Source organism: Clarias gariepinus, chromosome 1 (assembly GCF_024256425.1).
Source record: "Clarias gariepinus isolate MV-2021 ecotype Netherlands chromosome 1, CGAR_prim_01v2, whole genome shotgun sequence".
Lineage (NCBI taxonomy): Eukaryota > Metazoa > Chordata > Actinopteri > Siluriformes > Clariidae > Clarias > Clarias gariepinus.
In genome coordinates, this window is record NC_071100.1 from 15,952,010 (window position 1) to 15,976,140 (window position 24,131).

At 35.7% G+C, this 24,131-nt stretch overlaps 1 protein-coding gene across 3 annotated transcripts; it reads right to left on the reverse strand.

Annotated features, from left to right (window-relative positions):
• Positions 1 to 939: 939 nt before the first annotated feature.
• LOC128522377 (carcinoembryonic antigen-related cell adhesion molecule 5-like) lies at positions 940 to 24,131 on the reverse strand. Of its 3 annotated transcripts, XM_053495605.1 has the most exons (20): positions 24,005 to 24,131; positions 23,097 to 23,132; positions 17,301 to 17,594; positions 16,552 to 16,809; positions 15,132 to 15,395; positions 14,568 to 14,837; positions 13,525 to 13,818; positions 12,765 to 13,040; positions 12,354 to 12,671; positions 8,422 to 8,688; positions 7,102 to 7,350; positions 6,907 to 7,014; positions 6,733 to 6,786; positions 6,612 to 6,653; positions 4,331 to 4,399; positions 3,671 to 3,739; positions 3,223 to 3,300; positions 2,983 to 3,042; positions 2,591 to 2,660; positions 941 to 2,115 (listed from the first exon to the last, which is right to left on the reverse strand). In XM_053495605.1, the coding sequence occupies exons 1-19, from the start codon at positions 24,033 to 24,035 to the stop codon at positions 2,596 to 2,598; spliced, it is 3,102 nt and encodes a 1,033-aa protein (XP_053351580.1). In that variant the 5' UTR covers positions 24,036 to 24,131; the 3' UTR covers positions 941 to 2,115; positions 2,591 to 2,595. The 3 variants fall into 3 exon arrangements, with proteins under 3 accessions (XP_053351579.1, XP_053351578.1, XP_053351580.1); XM_053495604.1 differs by lacking the exons at positions 23,097 to 23,132; positions 24,005 to 24,131 and adding an exon at positions 18,380 to 19,702 and having other exon boundaries at positions 940 to 1,785; XM_053495603.1 differs by lacking the exons at positions 23,097 to 23,132; positions 24,005 to 24,131 and adding an exon at positions 18,380 to 19,702 and having other exon boundaries at positions 940 to 2,115.

A 24,131-nucleotide genomic window follows, 5' to 3' on the forward strand; every position in this document is an offset into this window, starting at 1 on the left:
AAGTGTGTTTGTACAGCGTGCATGTGTGTGCACGCGTATAAAACAAAAGCAAGTCTCATTAGAGGGTAAAGATTATTTTTTCCCCTTCCTCTCTGTATCAGCCTGTCGTGTTTCATTTTATCTTTAAAAAGAATTGCGACAGAGCAGAGTTTTTGTGTAAGGCAGAGTGTGTGTGTGTGGGAAGCCGAGAGGAGGAGGGGGTTGTAGGGGGGCTTTAAAGGTGGGAGTGTGTGTGTGTGTGTGTGTGTGTGTGTGTGTTTGTGTGCACGCGCACGTAATTTGACACCATGCTCCTTCACTTACACCAACACCACACACACTCTGCCTTACACAGAAACTCCCCTCTGTCGCAATTATTTTTAAAGGTAAAATGCGTGTTAATTATTTTTTTTACTTTACAGCATTGATTCCGTTAGTATGTGTTAACGCGAGTGTGACTAGCGATGTTCCTCGCTATTTTTGCCGATAAAACAGTTGCACGCACATCACACACACACAGTGCCTGCGTGCACAAACAAACACTTGTCTGTCAGTATTTATTTGTACTTTTTTTAAAGGTAAAATGCAGGTTAATTTGTTTTATTTTTGTACAAATTTAATTTTGTGTTAATTATTTTTATATACGAATAATTTAAGTTTCCATTATTTCTTATATGAAAATTAAATTTGGTTTACGAGTGTTTTTGAATACACGCCCACTTCCAGGATGAATTATGCTCATAATCCGAGGTTCCACTGTAAAGTCTGATGACAAATTTACCATATAATTTTTATTCCTACAATATATGTGATATAGCTGGCAACTTTTTAGAAAAGTTTGAAGTAAGACTTTAAAAATAAAGGCATGGCTTTTGTGCACATACGTACTTGATGCCCCCAGTGTGCATACACCATATACTTTACCCTGCATGCCTTGGATTGTGCATATTTTAAGAAGCCAGATAAAATTACAATATCTGCATCGAGTTTAATCACACACAAAACAGTATATCACTATTTACAGTATATTTATCAGAACATGGGATAACACACACTTTAGATGGAATCCTACAGAACACACACAATAATATGTGTTTGATTCCTGCATACACTCACATTGCCAACGCTTAGAATCAAGTCATAACATGAAAAATAAATAGATAAAAAAATACATATATACAAACATTTAACTGTGCAATTAAACAAAGTGACACTAGTGATAAAAACTACTAAAGCAGGAAAGCAAAAAACAAAGGTCCTAATAATAATAATGATAATAATACTAATGATAATAATAACAACTGAACCCTGGACCCTAAACGTTTAATAATAATTCCAACTGTTGTCAATGGTATATTACTACCTTAGCCTTTAATATGCTAGTCAATATTTTCATTCTGATCTTCTCAAATGACTCCCTCATTAGCTTTCTCTGGTGTTGTTCATGTTCAGTGAGGTATACGATACTGAACAGCTGAGTGACTTTTTTTTAACATTAAACTAGGGTGACTAATTGATTGCAAGATTAAATTGAATATTGATTAATTTGATTTTTACTTTAAATATTTGAATATTTTATTTGGAACATAAAACAATATAACAAACAAAAAAGTTCAAAAAGGAGTTGGAAGAAGTATAAACTTAGTATCAATACACATTCTAATTAGAAACCATACAGGAGCCAGAATTCTGGCATCGTCATCCTGGAATATGTTCATGCCATCAGTAAAGAAAAAAAAAAGAATTGATGTGATGACCTGGTCATTCAGTACATTCGGGTAGTCAGATGACTTCATTTTATTGCACCTGTATAGTAATTGAAGATTATAACACCAAAGCATATACAGTGGGTGCTATAAAGGAAACATCAGCTCAAACAGAAACATCTTTTCCATAACAAGAGAGTACAGCTTCTGGCAAGGTTGTCTGACAGACAATACGCCATCACTCACTCACTGTTTAAAGCAGTGAGATAAAAAAAAGCTTATCAATTTTTTTTTTTTACATTTTACTAAAAGATAAACAGCATGAGTAAACTATAGTAAGTACATAAACACACCTTAAAGTGAATAATAGTAAATTCTAAAACAACATTTATAATGTACATTTAGGACACTTTGGACTTTCTTTATGAACCTAGAGTAAAAAGAAAAGACATATTATGAAATTTATACACTAATGATACAAATTGCTATTAAGTTTGATTTAATATTTTTGTTTGTTTAGTTTGATGCAAACCAAATGAAAACTTATTATAATAGTTTTATAAATCCTCGCTGCCTTTGTATTAGGTTTTGTAACCATCAATCAGGGGAAAATCTCAACCCAATATTTATGTTGTATCTTTATCCTTGATTTTGTGTTTTAAGTGAGTCATTATTGAAATTTTTATTATTTTTATGGATTTGTTTCAATTTACTTTTATCAATATAATTAATATATTGTATACGACTGTGTTTCTTAATTAAATAAACTGTTGTCTATTTTTTACAGTTTAATTCACATCCACAACCACAATAACTGAAAACAAGTTATTATTTGTATTATTTTTATACACGCATAAGCTGTGATTTATTAACATGGATATGGAAAGCCAGTGAATTGCTCCTACCTGCATTATCCCCTTTTGCCCTTTTTGTTAACCTGGCCATAAGCTGCACCCGCAGTTTCACTGAAATATCCTGAAGAATTAAATAGAGACATGGAAATGATGGAGAGCATTGAAACTGAATTACAGAAAGGGTTGGTGTTTTGGCAATTTTTATATTATTTCTGAGCTATAAACTTAAATTTGTAAATTTAAAAAAGAGCAACTTGTGAAAGTGGGCTAAAAGTAAGGACCAGAATACATCAGACAACTCTGTGCTCAAACCCAACACAAGGTCCCGTAGATCATTTGACAGCTTCTGTGTGTGCAGGAAAGGGCCGGTGCCCTTTGTTTGTCTGAGAAATAGGCGTTATGTGGTCTGGAGAAATTACACATACTCTTTAAACTCATCTTACCTTGATCTGTGTTCTGGTTCAGTTCTGAGTAAACAGTGTCTGCTTCCTCACTGCGCTTTTCTAGTAAGCAACATTCATAGATTTAAAACTCGCCATATTAACCCATCCAATGTATTTTAGTTTTAAAAGAATATGTTTAAGATCAACAACTGCTAAATATTTTAAAAAGTTTACGGATTTTTAAAAAAAATTAGTATTAAAAGAAATCCACAAATACAAATGAAAAAATTTTAGTCTAACCTTGTTTTCTTTTTGGCCTCTTTTGGTTTGTCAGGTCAAGTTCGACATAAGTCACATCACTCAGGTCGGTGGCAGAATCTATAAAGAAGAATAGACACAGCTTTCTATTTTTACTTTTCATGCTTGCATAACATTATAATAATAAAACAATAATTAATAAAACATTACAAAAAATTTTTAGAATATCATCCACGCTCAATGCTGTTTAACATTCACACATACATTCCAATGGCACTGGCCAATTTTTTTGTTATACAAGTTAATTTTCTTCCTTTAAAGATCCAATCCTCATATTGACACTATTTTCAGTTTGTGCTCATGTCATGAAGTTCTCTTTACTTTGTTTTTTGAAATTGTAGTAAGCTAAATATAAAGTGCAGCTCTGTATCCTCTTATAAAAAAAATCACTCAGTACAACAAAAAACATTATGATCTTCATTATAGTTACCTTTAGAATTCATGTTTTTCATTTCAATCATGGAGTAAACTGTATGATTTTGTCCCAATGCAGAGTCATCTGATAAGAACAAAAAAGTCTGATTGCATAATAAAGAGCTGTAGATAGTTAATTTAATTTAAATGAAGTTAATTTATTTATATAGCACATTTAAAACAACCGATAGTTGACCAAAGTGCTTTATATAACAAAGCCAAAAAAAAAAAAATCTTTCAAAAACACCAAAACCATTAAATTACTGATACAAAACCACTATAAGACATGTTTAAAAGCTTTGTTAAACAGATATGTACGTTTTTAAGTTCGATTAAAAAATTTCAACACTGTGAGCTGAATGGAGATGTAAAGGGCGCTTGTTTCAAAGGGTGGGCCCGGACACAGAAAAAGCACGGTCACCTCTCCTTCTTAATCAACTTTTCGGGAATTGTAAGCTTGAAAAAAGTTGACATATTAAACACTTTGTTTGTTTGTTGTTTTAATACACTGTGCAGGCAATCACCTTTACCATGAAATGTAAATTTTCTAAATCTCAATTTGTGAATACATCTTATTATCTGGTTCTGTCAGTGCATTATCTACTATAGAAATCAATTCTGAATAATGCGAAGGCAAAGTAAAAATAAAGGTTAATGGTTGATGCTGTGTTGTTACCTTTATGATACTTTTTCCAAGTTACAACCTGTGAGTACATTGTATTGCTGGAACCAGCTGCATAATCAACTAAAACAAAATAAAATTAAGGCTTTAGAAAGCTAATGTTATGTTGATAGCTTTATCTACAGTGGTGTGAAAAACTATTTGCCCCCTTCCTGATTTCTTATTCTTTTGCATGTTTGTCACACTTAAATGTTTCTGGTCATCAAAAACCGTTAACTATTAGTCAAAGATAACATAATTGAACACAAAATGCAGTTTTTAAATGAAGGTTTACGTTATTAAGGGAGAAAAAAACTCCAAATCTACATGGCCCTGTGTGAAAAAGTGATTGCCCCCCTAGTTAAAAAATAACTTAACTGTGGTTTATCACACCTGAGTTTAATTTCTGTAGTCACCCCCAGGCCTGATTACTGCCACACCTCTTTCAATCAAGAAATCACTTAAATAGGAGCTACCTGACACAGAGAAGTAGACCAAAAGCACCTCAAAAGCTAGACATCATGCACTGTAAACCCGAATAAGTTGGCAAAACTCAAAAAATTTGAGGTAATCAGTTACATCAATTTTTTTAAGTAATGATTTTTCCAGTTTTAAGTAAATGGAACTATGAGTTTTTGAGTTTGTTGTACTCATTTTTTTTAGTTGTTGCAAATCAAATTAATTGTTGTTGGTCTTTCGGCTGCTCCTGGTAATCGGTTACTACAGCAGACAATCCGTCCCGCACACAAGCTTGGCACAAGTTTTACACCAGATGCCCTTCCTGACGTAACCCTTCCATTTTATCTGGGCTTGGGACAGGCACTTCATCCAGTTGTTGGGAATCGAACCCGGGCCTTTCACATGCCGGGCAAAACATCTACGACTGAGCCACCAGTGCCCCATTGCCCTGATGACGTCAGACACAAAATCGCTAGTCTGAAAGATTTTAAGTTGGTGGAACTTTAAGGTGACAGTTACTGTTACTTAAGTACTTAAAAGATACTTAAAATAAAATTGGTTCAGCTAACTTGAAAAGTGTCATTTTTACAAACTCATAAATACCAAAAAGTTCTAAATACTCATAAAGGTCTATTTATTTGAACTAATTGTAATTATTTAAGTTAACAGTACTCAATATGTTTAATTACTTTGAGCATTAGGGTTTACAGTGTGCCAAGATCCAAAGAAATTCAGGAACAAATGAGAACAAAAGTAATTGAGATCTATCAGTCTGGTAAAGGTTATAAAGCCATTTCTAAAGCAGTGAGAGCCATTATCCACAAATGGCAAAAACATGGAACAGTGGTGAACCTTTCCAGGAGTGGCCGGCCGACCAAAATTACCCCAAGAGCGCAGAGACAACTCATCCGAGGGGCCACAAAAGACAACAGCTAAAGAACTGCCTCAATTAAGGTCAGTGTTCACGACTCCACCATAAGAAAGAGACTGGGCAAAAACGGCCTGCCTGGCAGATTTCCAAGGCGCAAACCACTTTTAAGCAAAAAGAACATTAAGGCAAGGCTCAATTTTGCTAAAAAACATCTCAATGATTGCCAAGACTTTTGGGAAAATACCTTGTGGACCGACGAGACAATTGTTGAACTTTTTGAAAAGGTGTGTGTCCCGTTACATCTGGCGTAAAAGTAACACAGCATTTCAGAAAAAGAACATCATACCAACAGTAAAATATGGTGGTGGTAGTGTGATGGTCTGGGGTTGTTTTGCTGCTTCAGGACCTGGAAGGCTTGCTGTGATAGATGAATTCTACTGTCTACCAAAAAATCCTGAAGGAGAATGTCCGGCCATCTGTTCGTCAACTCAAGCTGAAGCGATCTTGGGTGCTGCAGCAGGACAATGACCCAAAACACACCAGCAAATCCACCTCTGAATGGCTGAAGAAAAACAAAATGAAGACTTTGGAGTGGCCTAGTCAAAGTCCTGACCTGAATCCTATTGAGATGTTGTGGCATAACCTTAAAAAGGCGGTTCATGCTAGAAAACCCTCAAATAAAGCAGAATTACAACAATTCTGCAAAGATGAGTGGGCCAAAATTCCTCCAGAGCGATGTAGGTTGGGATTTTTTTTCTCCCTAAATAATAAAAACCATCGTTTAAAAACTGCATTTTGTGTTTACTTGTGTTATCTTTGACTAACAGTTAAATGTGTTTGATGATCAGAAACATTTAAGTGTGACAAACATGCAAAAGAATAAGAAATCAGGAAGGGGGCAAATAGTTTTTCACACCACTGTATATTTTATTCTTTGTCTATATTTTAAACACAAATAAACTACACCTCTAGATCTCAAAGCAGAATTTTCATAGATAGGGTGACCATCTAAAAAGAAAAAAAACACTAAAGATTAAATCATGAATAAAAAGAAATGCTGATGTGTTTATTGTTAATGGAGACTGACCTGCAGGATGATTGTTGCTCTGATTTACTGTGGAAGGAATATGATATCCTATACCTTTTTAACATAGTAAAACAATAAAGCAAAGTTAAGAAATTGCCTTCACATGGTATATTTGCAGTAAAATACAAGACAATAACTGAAAAAGCAAATACACCATGGAGTCTTCTATCAAACCTTTTGTTTCCTTGTGGCGTAGCAAAATGATCAATAAGATGATTAAGATGATAAACACAAAGGCCAAACTCAGTCCTACAACTACACCAGAGGACCCAGAAGCTGAAACTAACGAAAAACAAGAACCTAAGTATCCATTTATTGAACTTATCTTATTACAAATATAACTAAAGCAAGAAGACCTGATTTCCTCACATTTGACTGAAACCCAGCTTTTCGGTGACTCTCCTCTCTCTGGGTGTGTACAGTGGTAGAAACCTTCATGTGACTTTGAGACACTACTGATGGTCATCTCTTCTTTAGTCTGCTCCTGGAGAACTGAATCATTTTTATAGAAATTGACACCAGAGTCTGAGATCTTTGTGTTGCGATATAAACAGCGTAAAGTCAGAGGATTTCCCTCAGTTACAGGATGGACAGGACTCTCCAGGATCACATCACCACCTGTAGGAAAGAGAAAGAAAGAATTCACTAAAAACATAAATTATGCAAAATAAAGCAATAATTCTATTATTACTATAACATGCTAAACTTCATAAGACCTGAAAAAAAAATGCAGTATTTTGTATTATTGTTGCACTGTCTGAACTCTAGTACTGAACTCTAACCCTCCTTGCCACTGAGATGTTATACACAGCCACCCGTGCCACCAATAGTGAAAAGTCACCATTTACATTATGAAGAGTCAATTTAAAGATATTTGAAATAAATTAAATTAGGTTAGGAACTGTGCAAACCTGTAAGGACTTCATAAGACAAATATGGTCAGAAAAAATAATGGAAATCAGTTAAACACTTACAAACTGTACAAACCTCTAGAGGCAGTGCTATGATCTGGTTGCTCAGGGCTAGTCTTAACAATGTTATAACAATAAAATAAAGACAACTGATAACTTAAATGTACTGAATGACCAGGTTATCACATCTATGGACTTTTTCTTTCCTAATGGCACGGGCATATTCCAGGATTCAAATTGCGACAGAATGGTTTTGGGTGCAAGATGAAATCATTTACGGGATTAAATCATTTACGCTGTTTATATCGCAACACATGAATTCACCACACTGAACCATAATCAAAGCTAAAGGTGGTACATAAAATTTTGGCAAGTTCAACATTTTTCTTTTGACAGGCATTACTTTACATACATACATACTTTGATGCATTTCTCATATTTTGAAGAATGCATGTACAGTGTCGCTGTTGTTAAAAGCTATTTAACATGTTGAGCCATATAAGTTTCCTGTAAGTGGATTATAACAGGTACTTTTATTATTATTATTTTTTTTACTTTTTTCTAGATTTCTATTTTATTGGTGGACTTAATGCTTATGTTTTTAATCAAAACATACTTATATGGAAATGAAACGAAAACTTATAAACAGAATATACTAAATAAAAAATGATTATTTTATCCATGTAGTGGAATATATCAAGGTTTTAAAGATAATATTTCGGTCATATAGTCCTACAGTATATGCTGTCTGCTTGTGAGAACTGATAAAATAACTCACCGTGCACTATGATGTTGAGAAGATTACTGCATCCTTTAGATTCAGACTGACACCAGTAAACTCCAGTGTGTGATATAGAGAGGCTTTGGATGTTGCATGTAGATCCTAAAACTGATGAACAATTGAACAGTGTCTCGCTGTGTGTGTGTCCTCTCACTGTCCATCCAGTAGAGACTCTCTGGTCCTCACAGCTCAGTGAGAGAGAGTCAGCAGTAAAGTGTTGAGTTCTGCTGGGACTGATGATCAGAGACACTGGAGGAGATTCACCTGTTAACAGTTATATTAATATTAATATATTTACATTTATGTCACTAGTATTTAATTTTGGTAAAAATGTAAGAAAAAACAAAAAGCCATTAAAATGGGTTTGGGGCATTATTTAGCTAAGATAGCAGATTAAACTACACATAGAGAAGGTAGAGATTCACCAGGAAACACAGACAATATATAATTATGAATGCAACCAAAAGGATTAAATCTGGTGATGTATTTAATTAATGAATATATTATTGATGATAAAACAAAACAAAACTATACATTCAGAATTACCTAACTCTTTTTTTGTCCGACTAACATTCAAAATAAATTAGATTTTCTATTTCATTGATCATTACTTCAGCTTATTATATGCTCATGTAACATTGCTATCATGTAATTAAGCAATTTCACATGAGAATGAGTGCTTTACTTTTGGATATAGCACAATGTAGTGCAATGCTGCTTTTATACAACAGTTCCACAAACAGCATTTATTGTGAAAAGATTATGAAAATTTTGTTTATTTAACAAGTTATTTTGATGTGCCAACACATATCCCACAGCATTTGGTGGGACAAACTAACTGCCACTAACAGAGCTTGAGACTGACAGATAGCAATCGATAGTTAGTGTAATTAACAAGTAGTTTTAAATTTTTACTGGAACTATGTAGCCAAAATGTTCTCTTTATATTTACACTAGATCTGTTTTATAATGTCAGCTTCATTAACTAGCGGGTTAAGGTTAATCTTAAATGACTTCAAATGGAAAGTGAGATATGTACAGTAGGGTCTACAATCCATTGTCACACACAGAAATGAAGGAAAAACCAAAAAACAATTGTCAGAAAAATAAATTTAAAGTAATAAATAAAAATTGTATGAATGTTAACCAATGAAAGTCAGACATTTCTTTTTAATCATGCTTCAACAGAAGCACAACTTTTTAAGGCAATCACTGCAATCAAAAAATTTCTGTAACTGTTAATGAGACTTCTCAGCAGGTACTGTATCTCTCAGCAGGTATTTTGGCCCACTCCTCATGGGCAAGCTGCTCCAGTTGTTTTCGGTTTGAAGGGCACCTTTTCTAGACGGCATGTTTCAGTTCCTTCCAAAGATGCTCAATAGGGTTGAGGTCAGGGCTCATAAAGGCCACTTTAGAATAGTCCAATGTTTTCCTCTTAGCCATTCTTGGGTAATTTTAGCTGTGTGTTTTGGGTCCATGTCCTGTTGCAAGACCCATGACCTGCGGCTGAGACCAAGCTTTCTGACACTGGCCAGCACATTTCTCTCTAAAATCCCTTGATAGTTTTGAGATTTAATTTTACCCTGCACAGATTCAAGACACCCTGTGCCAGATGCAGCAAAGCAGCCCCAGAACATAACAGAGCTTCCTCCGTGTTTCACATTAGGGACAGTGTTCTTTTCTTGATATGCTTCATTTTTCATTCTGTGAACATAGAGCTGATGTGCCTTGGCCAAAAGTTCTATTTTTGTCTCATCTGTCCATAGGATATTCTCCCAGAGGCTTTGTGGCTTGTCAATGTGTAGTTTGGCATATTCCAGTCTGGCATTTTTATGATTTGTTTTCAACAATTGTGTCCTTCTTGGTCGTCTCCCATGTAGTCCACTTTGGCTCAAACAACGACAGATGGTGCGATCTGACACTGATGTTCCTTGAGCCTAAAGTTCACCTTGGATCTCTTAAGAAGTCTTTCTGGCCTCTTTTGTTACCATTCGGATTATCTGTCTCTTTGATTTGTCATTCAGTCCCATGGATCTGAATAATATGTGCACCTGTAAATTCTACAGTAGCTGCTTGGAGATGGTCTTATAGCCTTTACCTTTAACATGCTTGTCTATAATTGTCTATAATTGTCTTTCAAATCTCCTGAGACGACTCTTTCCTTGGCTTCTTCTGGTCTATGTTGAGTGTGGTGGTACACACCATGTCACCAAACAACACGGTGACTACCTGGAGCCATATATATATATATATATATATATATATATATATATATATATACACTGTAGGCCCACTGACTGATATACATATAAATATATATATATATATATATATATATATATATATATATATATATAAATACTGTAGGCCCACTGACTGATTACAAGATTGTAGACACCTGTGATGCTAATTAGTGGACGCACCTTGAATCCACATGTCCCTTTGGTCACATTATTTTCAGTCTTTTCTAGGAGTACCATCATTTTTGTCTAGGTCTGTTCCATGAGTTTATTCTTTTAAATATTTCTGTTGAAGCATGGTTGAAAAGCAATGTCTGACTTACATTGGTTAACATTTATACATTTTTTTATTTATTATTACTTTTGTCAGGTTAAAGTTATTTCTGTGACCATTGTGAGTTTTTCTTTCTATGACCGAAGGGTACCAACAATTTTGTCCACATGTGTAAACACAGATAGTTCAGATATGATTCATATGATTTGATTTGACTTAGAAGCAATTACTAAGTAGACAAAGTGTTGTTTAGGGAGACATAACATTATTAGATATGTTTTCCTTGCTGAAAGTGATTCTGTGGCTGGTTTTAAATGTGGGTTTTGGCAGGCAGCCGCTCTCTCCTCAATATTGTGGACTGTACCAACCTACTTTCACCCTGTCTGCGACCGACAATTGGGGTAAAAAATGGTTATTAAAACACTTGGGATGTGATACGTATAGTTAAGCATCCCAGTGATGTCACTGTCTATTATCACAATTCATGTAAAGCCTCGCAACCAATCAGATTTCCTGGTTATAGTATATATATATTCTATTGTATAGTTATAATTAACACAGCTATAGCTTTTTCTGAATGTGTAAGATCTTTAACTCACACCACAGACACAAGGCGAGGTCTAGAAAAGGGTATTTTTTATTATAAAATTGGGAAAAGGAAAGAAATTTAAGGAGGGAGGAAAGGAAGAAATCATTAGCAGTGCCCAGCTGGCATGTAGGCACATGGCTGGCAGGCGATGGTGGCAACAGAGAGGCAAAGTTGACATTATTAGACGGTGACTCTGGCCGGCTTCTCAGCACCACGTTTAGAGTCGTGGCCTGCTGACCCCACCCAATCCTCCTTCGGTGTGGCCACTGGTACACAACTTTGGCCAGCGTGGCTGACACTTCTCTAGTGGCTGCAGTGTAAATGCTGACTGGGGAGGGAAGCCTAAACATTGAGTCAGCAGCCCTTTCCTTTAAGTGACTGGATCCTGATGGCTTGCCTCAGTGAAACTCAGTGCAGTCCTTCAGCACCTGATTAAAGAGCAGTATACAATCCATATACTGTACTGTACATTTAGAGTTCCTGGGGTGCATGGGGTGGCCTCTTTCACATGCTACTCTCCTTTGTGGACTCACATAGAAAGTGGCCCTTGCAGCCTCTACAATGACACGGTTGCTGTGCCAGCAATCCACGCCCCTTAACACCTGCTGAAGGTGAGCCCACATGCCAAGTGACCCCTCGGGAGTGAGGGACGAGCAGAAAAAAGATTTGGGTGCACGCCCATCACAAGAGAATCCATGATAAAATGTTTCATCATTAAAATATGCTACCAGTTGATCTACTCTCTCTTCATCAACACACACACACACACACGCACACACACACACACACACACACACACAAAATTATTGTTGATGTATTTCCTCACCAGTGACACACAGTGGCCGTGGTTCACTGTAGTGTGTGTGAAAGACTGGTTCTCCTCTCTCTGCTCTGCACATATAAACTCCTGTGTGATTCAGAGTAACAGGACTGAGAGTGTAGGAGCCTCCAGATCCTCTGCTGCTGTCTGAGAGGAGCGCTGTCCTGTACCTGAGGGAACCCTGACTGTCTCTGTAGGGAACATCTGTGTACCAGCTGAATGTCCAGCCTGTAGAGGAGTGTTTAACCTCACAGCTTAGAGTCACTGAGTCTCCTTCAGTCAGCCAGCTCAGTGGAGACACACTCACTACTGTCTCTGCTGGGTCTGATGGACAATACAGGAAAAAATTAATCAATATGAATACACACAGGTTGGCAAATTTTGTTATATTATAAATAAATGAAAACGCACACACACCTGATACAGTGAGTGTAAGAGCATCACTGATCTCTGAGCTCTGAGAGTCACTGCTTCTCCTCCCTCTGCAGGTGTATTTACCCCCGTTATCAATTGTAACTGGGCTGAGGTTGAACTCCTGTGTTGTGCGGTTTGGGTCGAGTGTGTTATTATTCTTATACCAGTTGTATGTCCACTTAGTGTCTCCTCTTTCCTGTATTTCACATCTAATAGTCACTCTCTCTCCTCTGAACACATGTTTATCAGGGTTTATGCTCACCACAGCTTTAGGACTCACTGCAATAAAATTCAACCTACTGTTATACAGAAAATATATTTCAGCACTCAAAAGCAGCATTTACAGGATTTGGATTTAAGATTAGACACCATTCAGAGCATATAAATCACATGTATATGAACAGCGTGATGCTGATATAACAGTTTATTTCCTACAGGGTAATGTTACTTTTTCATTTAAATATAAAACAATTAAAAAAAGGAGCAAATGTGTAAATGTAATAATAATGAGTTTCATATGCTATAGTTTGTGGATCCTTAATGCACACATGCAAATGTGACCTATTATCATGCCCTATAGAGTATTCGGATATATTACATGTTAAGTATATTGACAAGTGTAATAGTACTGTACATCTTAAACAGTGTGCCAGTTATGAATATGTTTGTGTAGGATTTATACTTGTTTAGCATTTTCTTTAGTAGATAGAAGGTTGTGGACTAAGGTAGGTCTCTTTCACTTGACAGAAAGTCTCTTACTCACCAATAACATTTACCCAGAGTGCATCACTGTAGTGTGTGTAGTAGACTGGGTTTCCTCTTCCAGCTATGCACCTGTACTGACCTCCATTAGAGACATTAACTGGTGTGATGGTGTAGTGAAAGGAGGAGTAGTAGTCATAGTGGTCGTGAGTTTTAGTCTCAGTGCTCTGTGTGTCTTTAATCCAGTAAAACTTCCATCCAGCAGACGGTAGCTTCAGTATACAGGTCAGAGTCACTGAGTTTCCCGTCAGTACAGCTCCTTTAAGGTTTGATGTGAGTTCAGGTTTGGGTTTTTCTGTTACAAATGAAACACAGTTCAGGATGTGAATTACTCTTAACTACACTAATCACCTCTACAGAGGAAAACATCTTATTAATATCTCCATGTTGTCTGGGGTTTCAGGCTGGTATCTTCTTCTTTATTACTTTTTCAGTATAAGATATAAAGTTACAATATTCACAATTATTTACTAATAAAAGAAGAAGAGCCCAAAGACACATCTCTACATGATCATTCTGTTCATTTTCATTGTGATAAGTTTATTTTAAGTAAATCATAATTAAAAAAATGTTTACATAAATGAATGACTTTCTCTTTAAATAGTGCTCAGATGGCCCTATAGTCTTGTGTATGTGGTTCATACACATCTATCTTATAGTGAATAAAAATATAAAAATATGACAAAAATATCTTGTTCAATTATTAAATTATTTTAAATTGTTAGTTGACAAAGAAAATTCTCAGTTTATGCTTTATACAGTATTGTCTGTCTAAAATAAAAAGAGGTTACTTATTTACCTACTTATGTATATATATGCAGAAAACGTCTTTTATGTTTAACAATTATACACTTAATTATTGTATATTTTTTTCCCTAAAATGTATTATAATAAGTTGTGGGTCTTTATTTCTGCAGCCAGTGTTTCCAAAAGCGAGCTCACTGACAGCAGTGGAGCTGAATTTCTGAATTTCATTCAAAATACACATCTACACTTTTCTCTACACTGTTAATACAGCCAATATGTGAAATAAAACCCACTCACCTGATACTGTCAGTGTAACAGCAGCACTGGTCTCTGTGTATTTTGGGTCTGATGATTGTGTTCCTTTACATGTATAATCACCTTTATTAGACTCTTTAACGTCAGCTATTCTGTATGTTTCCTTTCCTGCAGCATCACTGAGTTCTGTATTATCTCTATACCAGTGGTACTGCCAGGATCCTCCAGTCTGTATCTCACATGTGAGAGTGACGCTTTCCCCAATGAACACACTCTCAGCTGGATGGACTTTCACTACAGGCTGCGGTCTGGCTAGAGAAGTATAATAAAAAATCTTGTAAAAATATATTGCATCTCAACTTCATTGAAAATTTTTATGTAAAAACACCGCTGTGATTTTATTAAAATTCATTAAAAGTTATTTAAATGTCTTTATTAATGAAAAACCTTTTTTTTAGACAGTAAAATTCTCAATGATAAATTAACTCCTTGGAGTGTTTCTATAGCTCCAGCTAGACTTCAATGTGTTAAATCATGACTGAGGATTTTACTGTGCAGTAGTCCTAATTTAAAATCTGTAATGAAAAAGGAGAAATCATAACGTACCTCTCACTGTAACTGTAACTGGATCACTGAACTTTGACTCGTAGTCTCCCTTGTGTGCTTTACAGTAGTATTTTGTTTGTCCTTCATTAGAGATTATCACATCGAGTGTGTTACTGTGTGAATCTCCAGGGGTCAGATATTTTGCTTCCCAATGATCATACCAGGAAAAAGTCCATCCAATAGACTGTAGATCACAGCTCAGAGTAACTGTGTCTCCAGTGTAGATGCTCTTAGGATTCACTTTCATAGTCGGTTTGGGTTTTTCTGTTGATGTGAAATTATAAAGGTATTAGAGCTGCTTTTACCTTTACAGCATAAACAGTAGTTTAGTATTTGTGCATAATTTATCATTTCTGTACAGAATTTGCTGTAAGAGGTTACAGTGATGAAATTCATTTTATATTTTAAAATTGCCTACACAAGTGTATAGATCACTGTAATAATCCCGTGAAGTAACTTTTCCATATGATGCTTTATAAATTCTGATTCATGTTTACCGAATCGTCTATTCATTAGTGTTGTTTTTTATTATTTCTAATTCTTTTAATACTTTAAAACTTGTTCATTCATTTATTTATTTTTTTCTAACATAGTAACATAGTTTTGTTTTTGGGGGTAAAAGAATGTGTTTATTATAAAGGTCAATTATTTTCTAACAATAAAATGAATAGTTGAAAATAATTTGTCACATCAATTAGAAAATCTTGTAAATAGTAATCATTCATTACAACCAAATGATTTGGTTAGTTTAAAATAGGAAGGTGAAAAAGTAAATAAACAGAAAAGAATCTACAGAAAATATTATAATAATATTAGCATGCTTATGAACTTCTGTAACATCCAATTTTTAATTTATAGGGTTTAATATGATGTTGGTCCCACCCCCTTTTTAGCTATAACACCATCAACTTTTCTGGAAAGGCTTTCCACAAGGTTTAGGAGTGTGAGACACGCATTTGTGAGGTCAAAAACTGTTATTGGTCGAGAAGGCCTGGCTCACAGTCTGCGCTCTAACTCATCTCAAAGTTTTTGTATCAAGTTGAGGTCAGTCAAGTTCTTCCGCACCAAACTCTTTATAGACCGTTGCTTCGTGCACTGGTGCGCAGTCATATTGGAACTGGTGTGGGGTTGTTTTTACCTCCAGTGAAAGGAACTCTTAATGCTTCAGTATACCAGGTCATTTTAGACATTTTATACAATGCTCACAACATTGTGGGAACCGTTTGGGGACGACCCCCTCCTGTACCATCATGACCGTGCAACAGTGCACAAAACAACTGCAAAGGAGGGGCCAACATCCTATTAAACTCTATGGATTAAGAATTGGATTTTACTTAAGTTCATATACATGTGACAGCAACAAGCAAATGTTTTTGGCACTATAGTGTACATGAGTAGGAAGATAAACTCACACACTCACCTGATACAAAGAGCATAACAGGATCACTCATCTGTGAGCTCTTAGAGTCACCTTGCCTCCCTTTGCAGGTGTATTCACCACTGGAATCAATTGTGTCTGTAAACTCCTGTGCTGTGTTCTGTAGCTGTGTGTTATTCTTATACCAGCTGTACGTCCACTCGGTGTCTCCTCCTGTCTGCATGTTACATCTGAAAGTCACGCTCTCTCCTCTGATTACCCGTGTATCAGGGTTTATAATCACCACAGGTTTAGGACTCTCTGTAAGATTTTTAAATTTAATACAGAATTTATTAAATTTTTAAAGTATAAATATAGTTTGCTCACATGTAAATGATTAAACTTTGTCAGACAACAGTTCCTACTGATGAAATAAATGAAGATCACAATTTTAAAAAAAGACACACCACTAAAAATAATCAGGTTCCTGTACTGAAAATTCACATGTTCTACACTATTTATTCATGTCTCAATTACAATGTGTTGCCTATTATGTGTATTCTTCATAAGATCTATATAAATGCTGAATGTCAGCAAGGGGAAAAGAAATTGACTATAATATATACAGAGCTGTGCTAGTAAAACACTGACTGAGTACAATTTGATCACCTTTTTACTTTAAGTTTCTTGATAATTTAGCTAAAAGAGTTCGTAGAAAGCAGTGTAAAACCTATTATATTTTGACCCTGATCACATGTTCTTTATTTGTTCAGTGTTATACAGAATCACTTAACAGAAAGTCTCTTACTCACCAATAACATTTACCCAGAGTGCATTACTGTAGTCTGTGAAGTTGACTGGGTTTCCTCTTTCAGCTCTGCACCTGTACTGACCTCCATCAGAGACTCTAACTGATCTGATGGTGTAGGAATGGTCATGTTTGGTGGTGAAGGAACGGTAGTCTGCTTCTTTCTCAGATTTCTTTGTCTGTTTGAGCCAGTTAAACGTCCAACCATCAGACTGCGGCTTCAGTGTACAGTACAGAGTCACTGAGTCTCCAGTCAGCGCAGCTCCTTTAGGGTTTGATGTGAGCTCAGGTTTATTTTCTGTTAGAAGTGAAACTCAGTTAAAGATAAAGAAGTAGTTTTAAACCGTACTAATTAATTAATAGTATAACAGTATTACTGTGTCTGTAATGATATTTCTTTTAGATCTTCAACTGCTTTGCATTGATTGTGCAATTTTTTTCACTTGACAAATGATAAGAATGAAAATTGCGATATTAAATGTAAATCTTCACCATATTTAATATAGTGTACAATAAATGTTACATGGTTTTGCAGATTATCAGTCTCTCTTCCACCTGCACATTAATTCATTTTGTTGGACATGAAAAATGAGGAACCACAACATGCACCACTACACATGCAAACATACTACTAAAATTACATGAACACAGTAGAAAATTCCGTACACTCAGTAGAGGGTCTAAATAAAGGTTTATATTTTCCAGTGAACCTTAATCACATAAAAGTGCACCAGTCCTTCCTTTATGTAAGTGCAGCATTATGTAAGCTGTACATTATATTAGGTGTAAATAGATATTGCTAAATGAAATACTGTAGTTGCCAATCAAGCAATAATTTTCAAAAGATATTTTTCTTGCATTTAAAACGCCTACTGAAACTCTCTTACTACATACAGTGCCATGGAAATTTGCCCATTTCTGATTTTTTCCCCTTTTTTGCACATTTGTCACATTTAAATGCTTAAGGTCATTAAAAGAAATGTATTACACAAAAATATCCTAAATACTGCACAAAATGCAGTTTTTAAATTGTTATTTTCATTTATTCATTTCATTTAGGGAAAAAAATGTGTCCACACCTACCTGGTTCTAAGTTCCTCTTCTTTGTCTTTCGGCTGTTCCCTTTCAGGGGTCGCCACAGCGAATCATCTACCTCCATCTAACCCTATCCTCTGCATCCTCTTCTCTCACACCAACTAACTTCATGTCCTCTCTCACTGCATCCATAAATCTCCTCTGTGGTCTTCCTCTAGACCTCCTGCCTGGCAGTTCCAACCTCAGCATCCTTCTACCAATATATTCACAATCTCTCCTCTGAACATGTCTAAACCACCTCAATCTGGCCTCTCTGACTTTTTCTCCAAAACATCTAACGTGGGTTGTCCCTCTGATGAACTCATTCTTGACCCTATCCATTTTTGTTACTCCCAAGGAGAACCTTAACATCTTCAGCTCTGCTACCTCCAGCTCTGCCTCCTGTCTTTTCTTCAGTGCCCACTGTCTTTAAGCCGTAGAGCATCGCTGGTCTCACCACTGTCCTGTACACCTTTTCTTTAATTCTCGCTGATACTCTTTTATCTCACAACACACCTGAGACTTTTCTCCACCTTGTCCCACCTGCCTGTACCCGCCTCTTTACCTTCATTCCACACTCTCCATTGCTCTGGACCGTTGACCCTAAGTACTTAAAGTCCTGCACCTTCTTTACCTTTGCTCCCTGTATCCTCACTGTTCCTCCTGGGTTCCTCTCATTCACACACATGTATTCCGTCTTGCTGCGGCTAACCTTCATTCCTCTGCTTTCCAGAGCCGTACCTCAACCTCTCCAAATTTTCCTCCACCTGTTCCCTGCTCTCGCTACAGAGCACAATGTCATCTGCAAACATCATAGTCCATGAAGACTCCTGTCTTACCTCATCTGTCAACCTGTCCATCACCAAAGCAAACAAAAAGGGGCTCAGAGCCGATGCAGACCCACCTCCACCTTGAACTCTTCTGTCACATCTACAGCACATCTCACCACTGTCTTACAGCTCTCATACATGTCCTGCACCACTCTAACATACTTCTCTGCCACTCCAGGCCTTTTCATACATCACCACAGCTCCTCTCTCGGCACCCTGTCGTATGGTTTCTCTAGATCTACAGCACAAAGACACAATGCAACTCTTTATTACCTTCTCTGTACTTCTCCACCAGCATCCTCAAAACAAATACTGCATCTAATGTACTCTTTCTAGGCCAGAAACCATATTGCTGCTCACAAGTGCTTACCTCTGCCCTTAATCTAGCTTCCACTACTCTTTCCCACAGCTTCATTGTATGGCTCATTAGCTGAAAGACATCATTTTATTTGGACCTTTTGAATTCCCGTGCGCATAGCAATGCGCCTCTCTCATGCTACTCGTCCTTTTAGCATTCGCTGTGCAACCAGGTCTTTGTTTCTCCATCGCTTTCCAGATCCAGACAAAAAGACAGAACCTTGAGCTACACTCCCCACAATGTTGTATAGTGCAGGGAGAAGCACGAAATCCATTAGTAAAAATTAACCAGCAGCCTATAGCCAAAAGTGTGTAAACCTTTTAGAATTTCATGGTTTTCTGCATTAATTTATTATAAAATGGGATCTGAGTCAAGAGTGTTGACAAATATAATGTACCAAAAAAAATATCACACAAAAAAAATCCTAATGTTTTTATTAAACACACTGATTTAACATTTAAAATGGAAGTAGAAAAAGTAAGTGAATTAATAACTGGTTAACCCCCTTGGCAGCAATAACCTCAACCATGTAATTGACCAGGTTATTATTATTATTATTATTATTATTATTATTGACCCATATTTAACTAAAAACACTACAAAGATAAGATATGCAATGTTTAAACTGATAAACTTAATTGTCTTTTGCAAGTATTCACTCATTTTGAATTTTATGCCTGCAAATTGCTGTTCCCAAATGCTTTCAATTCAATCTGACTGAGGTTGAGCTACTTTTCAAACAAGAATGGGCAAAAATTTCACTCTTTAGATGTTTACAGCTGGTAGAGACATACCGCAAAAGACTTGCAGCTGTAATTCAGGGGGGCTAAATACAAACGCATGACAACATTTTAATTTTTTTCTTTCACTTCATAATTATGTGCCACTCTGTATTGGTCTATCACATACAATCAAAATAAAATATATTTATGTTTGTGGTTGTAATGTGACAAAATGTGCAAAAGTTCAAAGGGTATAAATACTGTACTTTTGCAAGGCACTGTATCTTGGCCAGCCATCACTAAACAACCTACATGGTAATAACTTATGGTTAAAAAAAAAAAGACGCAGGAATATAAATAGGCAAATTAATCAACGTGCAACACAGAACACATTAGAGGAATCAACCAATGACAAGACAGGGACAAGACTGAAACCAAAACAAAAACACATGTAAAACGAGATAGAGACACCATTGCTCTCACTGAGACAGGAATTAATGACAACTCAGCTTCATCTGCACAACAAACCAAGCACCATTTTTAATGACACTGCCTTTATTGTTAGTGAAGTAATGTTCTGTGTCTATTCTGTAAGATCTTTTACACACACCCTAACACACACCCATCAATGCATCTATAACCTGTAAAATGAGATTCACCGGCTGAAAATATAAAATACACCAAGTTACAGCTATTTAAATAAACCATGTTAACATATCGAAGTTGAAACAACAGTTAAAACAGTCTATTGAATCTATACACATATAAAACTGACTGATTGAAAAATACAGTGGAACCTTGAATAACGAGCATAATTTGCTCTGAAAGTGGGGTCGTATTCCAACACACTTTTCTTATAAGAAATAATGTAAACTCAAAATATTCGTTCGACAACCCAAAAAAATTAATACATAAAAATAATTAACACAAAATATAACGTAAAAAAAAAAACAAATTAACCAGCACTTTACCTTTAAAAAGTTTTTAAAATAATAATAATAATAAATCCAGACAGATTTTCCAGTGTTTCCGTCTGTGCGTGCAGGCGCTCTCTGTGTATGTGTGTGTGTGTGTGTGTGAAGCCCCTCCCGTCCCGAGAGAGAGTGTGTGAACTGTTGTTATGCTTTTAAATGCCCCCCTGCCACGGATTGCCCCCCCCCCCCCCCCCATTATGTATTATGAATACATAAATTCATAGGTATATGTTTTACAAATTACAAAAACAAATTTGATCATAAAAAACAGTATAAAAAACATGTTGTATAGTGGAAAAAATTTAAATTATATATTTTTTCATATACAACATGTTTATTTTTTATATTGGTTATTTTATAATAAAATCGTTTCGTATAATTTTTTATCATAAACAATAATTATTTAGTAATTTGTGATTATTTTTAATAAAGTGTTATTTTTGTATACAGTACCATGACAAACCCTTGCAAAATAAATACTATAAAAAAAAAACATTATATGAGAATTTGTATAAATGGTCTTGACGGCTGTCACATGCCTAGGGTTCATTATATTAGTAATAATATATTTGATAATATTAAATCTATGAATGTTCTAATATAATATTTGATAGAGATTATGTAGGGGGGCAATCTGTGGCAGCGGGGATATTTTAGAGCAAAACACCAGCAGGGTGTCAAATTACGTGCACGCACACAAACACACACACACACACACACACACACACACACACAAGCACACATAAGAGAGGCTGAGGGTAAAAATTGATTTTTAACATTTTAATAAGACTTTCTTACACAGTAAACTTTTCTCCACTCTTATTTAAATTTCACATAAACACATTAACGGAAGGACTGTTTTGTCTGAAAATTTAGCAAGGAACATCGCTAATGACACTCATGTAAGCGCTTAATAACGGAATAACTGCTGTAAAGTAAAACAAACAAACAAACCTGCACTTTACCTTTAAAAAGAATCACGACAGAGCAGAGTTTTTGTGAAGAGCACAGTGTGTGTGTTTGTGTGTGTCTGTGTGTGTGTGAAGCAGAGAGGAGGTGCTTCACACATACTAAAGATGAGAAAGTGTGTGACCCGGCATGGTGCCAAATTACGCGCGCGCACACACATAATGCACACACATAACAAGAGGCTGAGGGAGAAAATTTATTTTTAACCTCACTAATGAGACTTTTTTTTTGCTTTAATTATTTTTCTCTGGTTATAAATTAAGAATGCATAGTAAACAGTACACGCGTGCATGGATGTTGATTATGCCAGTAAGAGACACGCACTAAGACCCAGAAAGGGAGACAATTACCCACAATTCCACAGCACAAGAGAGAGAAAAAAAAGTTGGCTCAGTTGTGATCACGTGACGCTCGGCGTCAAAATAAGAAGCGCATGGGTAATACATGATACTCCGTACTCGTAAACCAAGCCTTGCTCGTTTTTCAAGTCAAAATTTATTAAAGATCTTTGCTCATCTTGTGGAACACTCGTAAACCATATGTTATTTGCAATTCAAGGTTTAACTGTATGTAAATATTTAAATTTAAGTTTTGGTCATCTGTCCAACCAGACTTCACAGAGTGTGGGATTTAGCTCTTGTGTAAGAACCCAAAACTAAAAATTATCTCTGATTTACACAATTGGTACACCTTAGAAAGATTAATTACTTTCCTCTGGTCATAAATCAAGAATGCATGTGTGATTTTTCTAGTTAATTTTATTATCTATAAACCTGTCAGGATCATCTATTAAATTAACATGTTTTACATGCATATTGTATATTAAAGTAAAACAATAAGTAAAACTCCAGTAAATGCACTAAACATACTCACCTTCTGTTTGTGTAGAATGAATGAGTCCAGTCATCACTAAAGGCAGTAAACGTAAAACAAGAATGATTGACAGATTTATTAAGGTATAAAACACAATGCTGTTATGGGAAAATAATCAAGAAGGTCTGACGTGGACAACTGTGAAGTAAGCTAACTTTTATCATGATAAATCTATTACCTACAGTACTGTATATACTGTATATCTATCCAGCCTGTAGTTTTTTTATTCCTCTGTTTAATACCAGAATAGATCACCAACAATTACAATGTTTAAGTTTATTAATGAACTTCAGTATAATTAGTTGTTTTCCCCCCATTACTTCTAACTTTTCAAGTTGATTGTTATGATCACTGTATGTTAAAGAGACTATAAACTAGTGTTCTCCAATCAAGCTGTGTCTGTTTCACACCTACGATCCCATAATGATCTTACACCCACTAATAGATCCGTACCATGGCTCTTTAAATAGAAGCACCTCTCATTTAGAAATTTGATTTCCTGTCTGCTCGGCACAGACCCCTGCAGAGATACAGTATACAGGCTATCTACAAGAGCAAGTTTTTTCACCTTACAGATGATTGCCAAAAAATAAAAATAATAAAAATAAATAAATAAATAAATAAATCTAACAAATGTGAAATATAGTACAAAATGTTACATGTTAATACATAATGTATAACAGAAGTTAAAATAATCAGCTTTAATGTCATATATGAGTGAGGGACCCCATGATACAACTGATATAAACACAACAGACAGACAAAAACAGAACACACTGCTAAACTTAGCATTAAACATTAGCTACAGGTAAATTAAATAATAGCACAATCTCTGGACTCTCAGCCTATTATTTATAAATGTAAGTCACCACAAACCACTGTAATGAAGACAGAGAACATTTACTCACAGAGCATCACACTGAGTGGATGGAGCTCCATCCTGTCCTACTGATGACTGACAGAACGAGGAGGGTCTGTGTTAAAGCTTTAACACTTACTACAAAACTTCGCTTCTCAAAACCCATGAGAGACAAA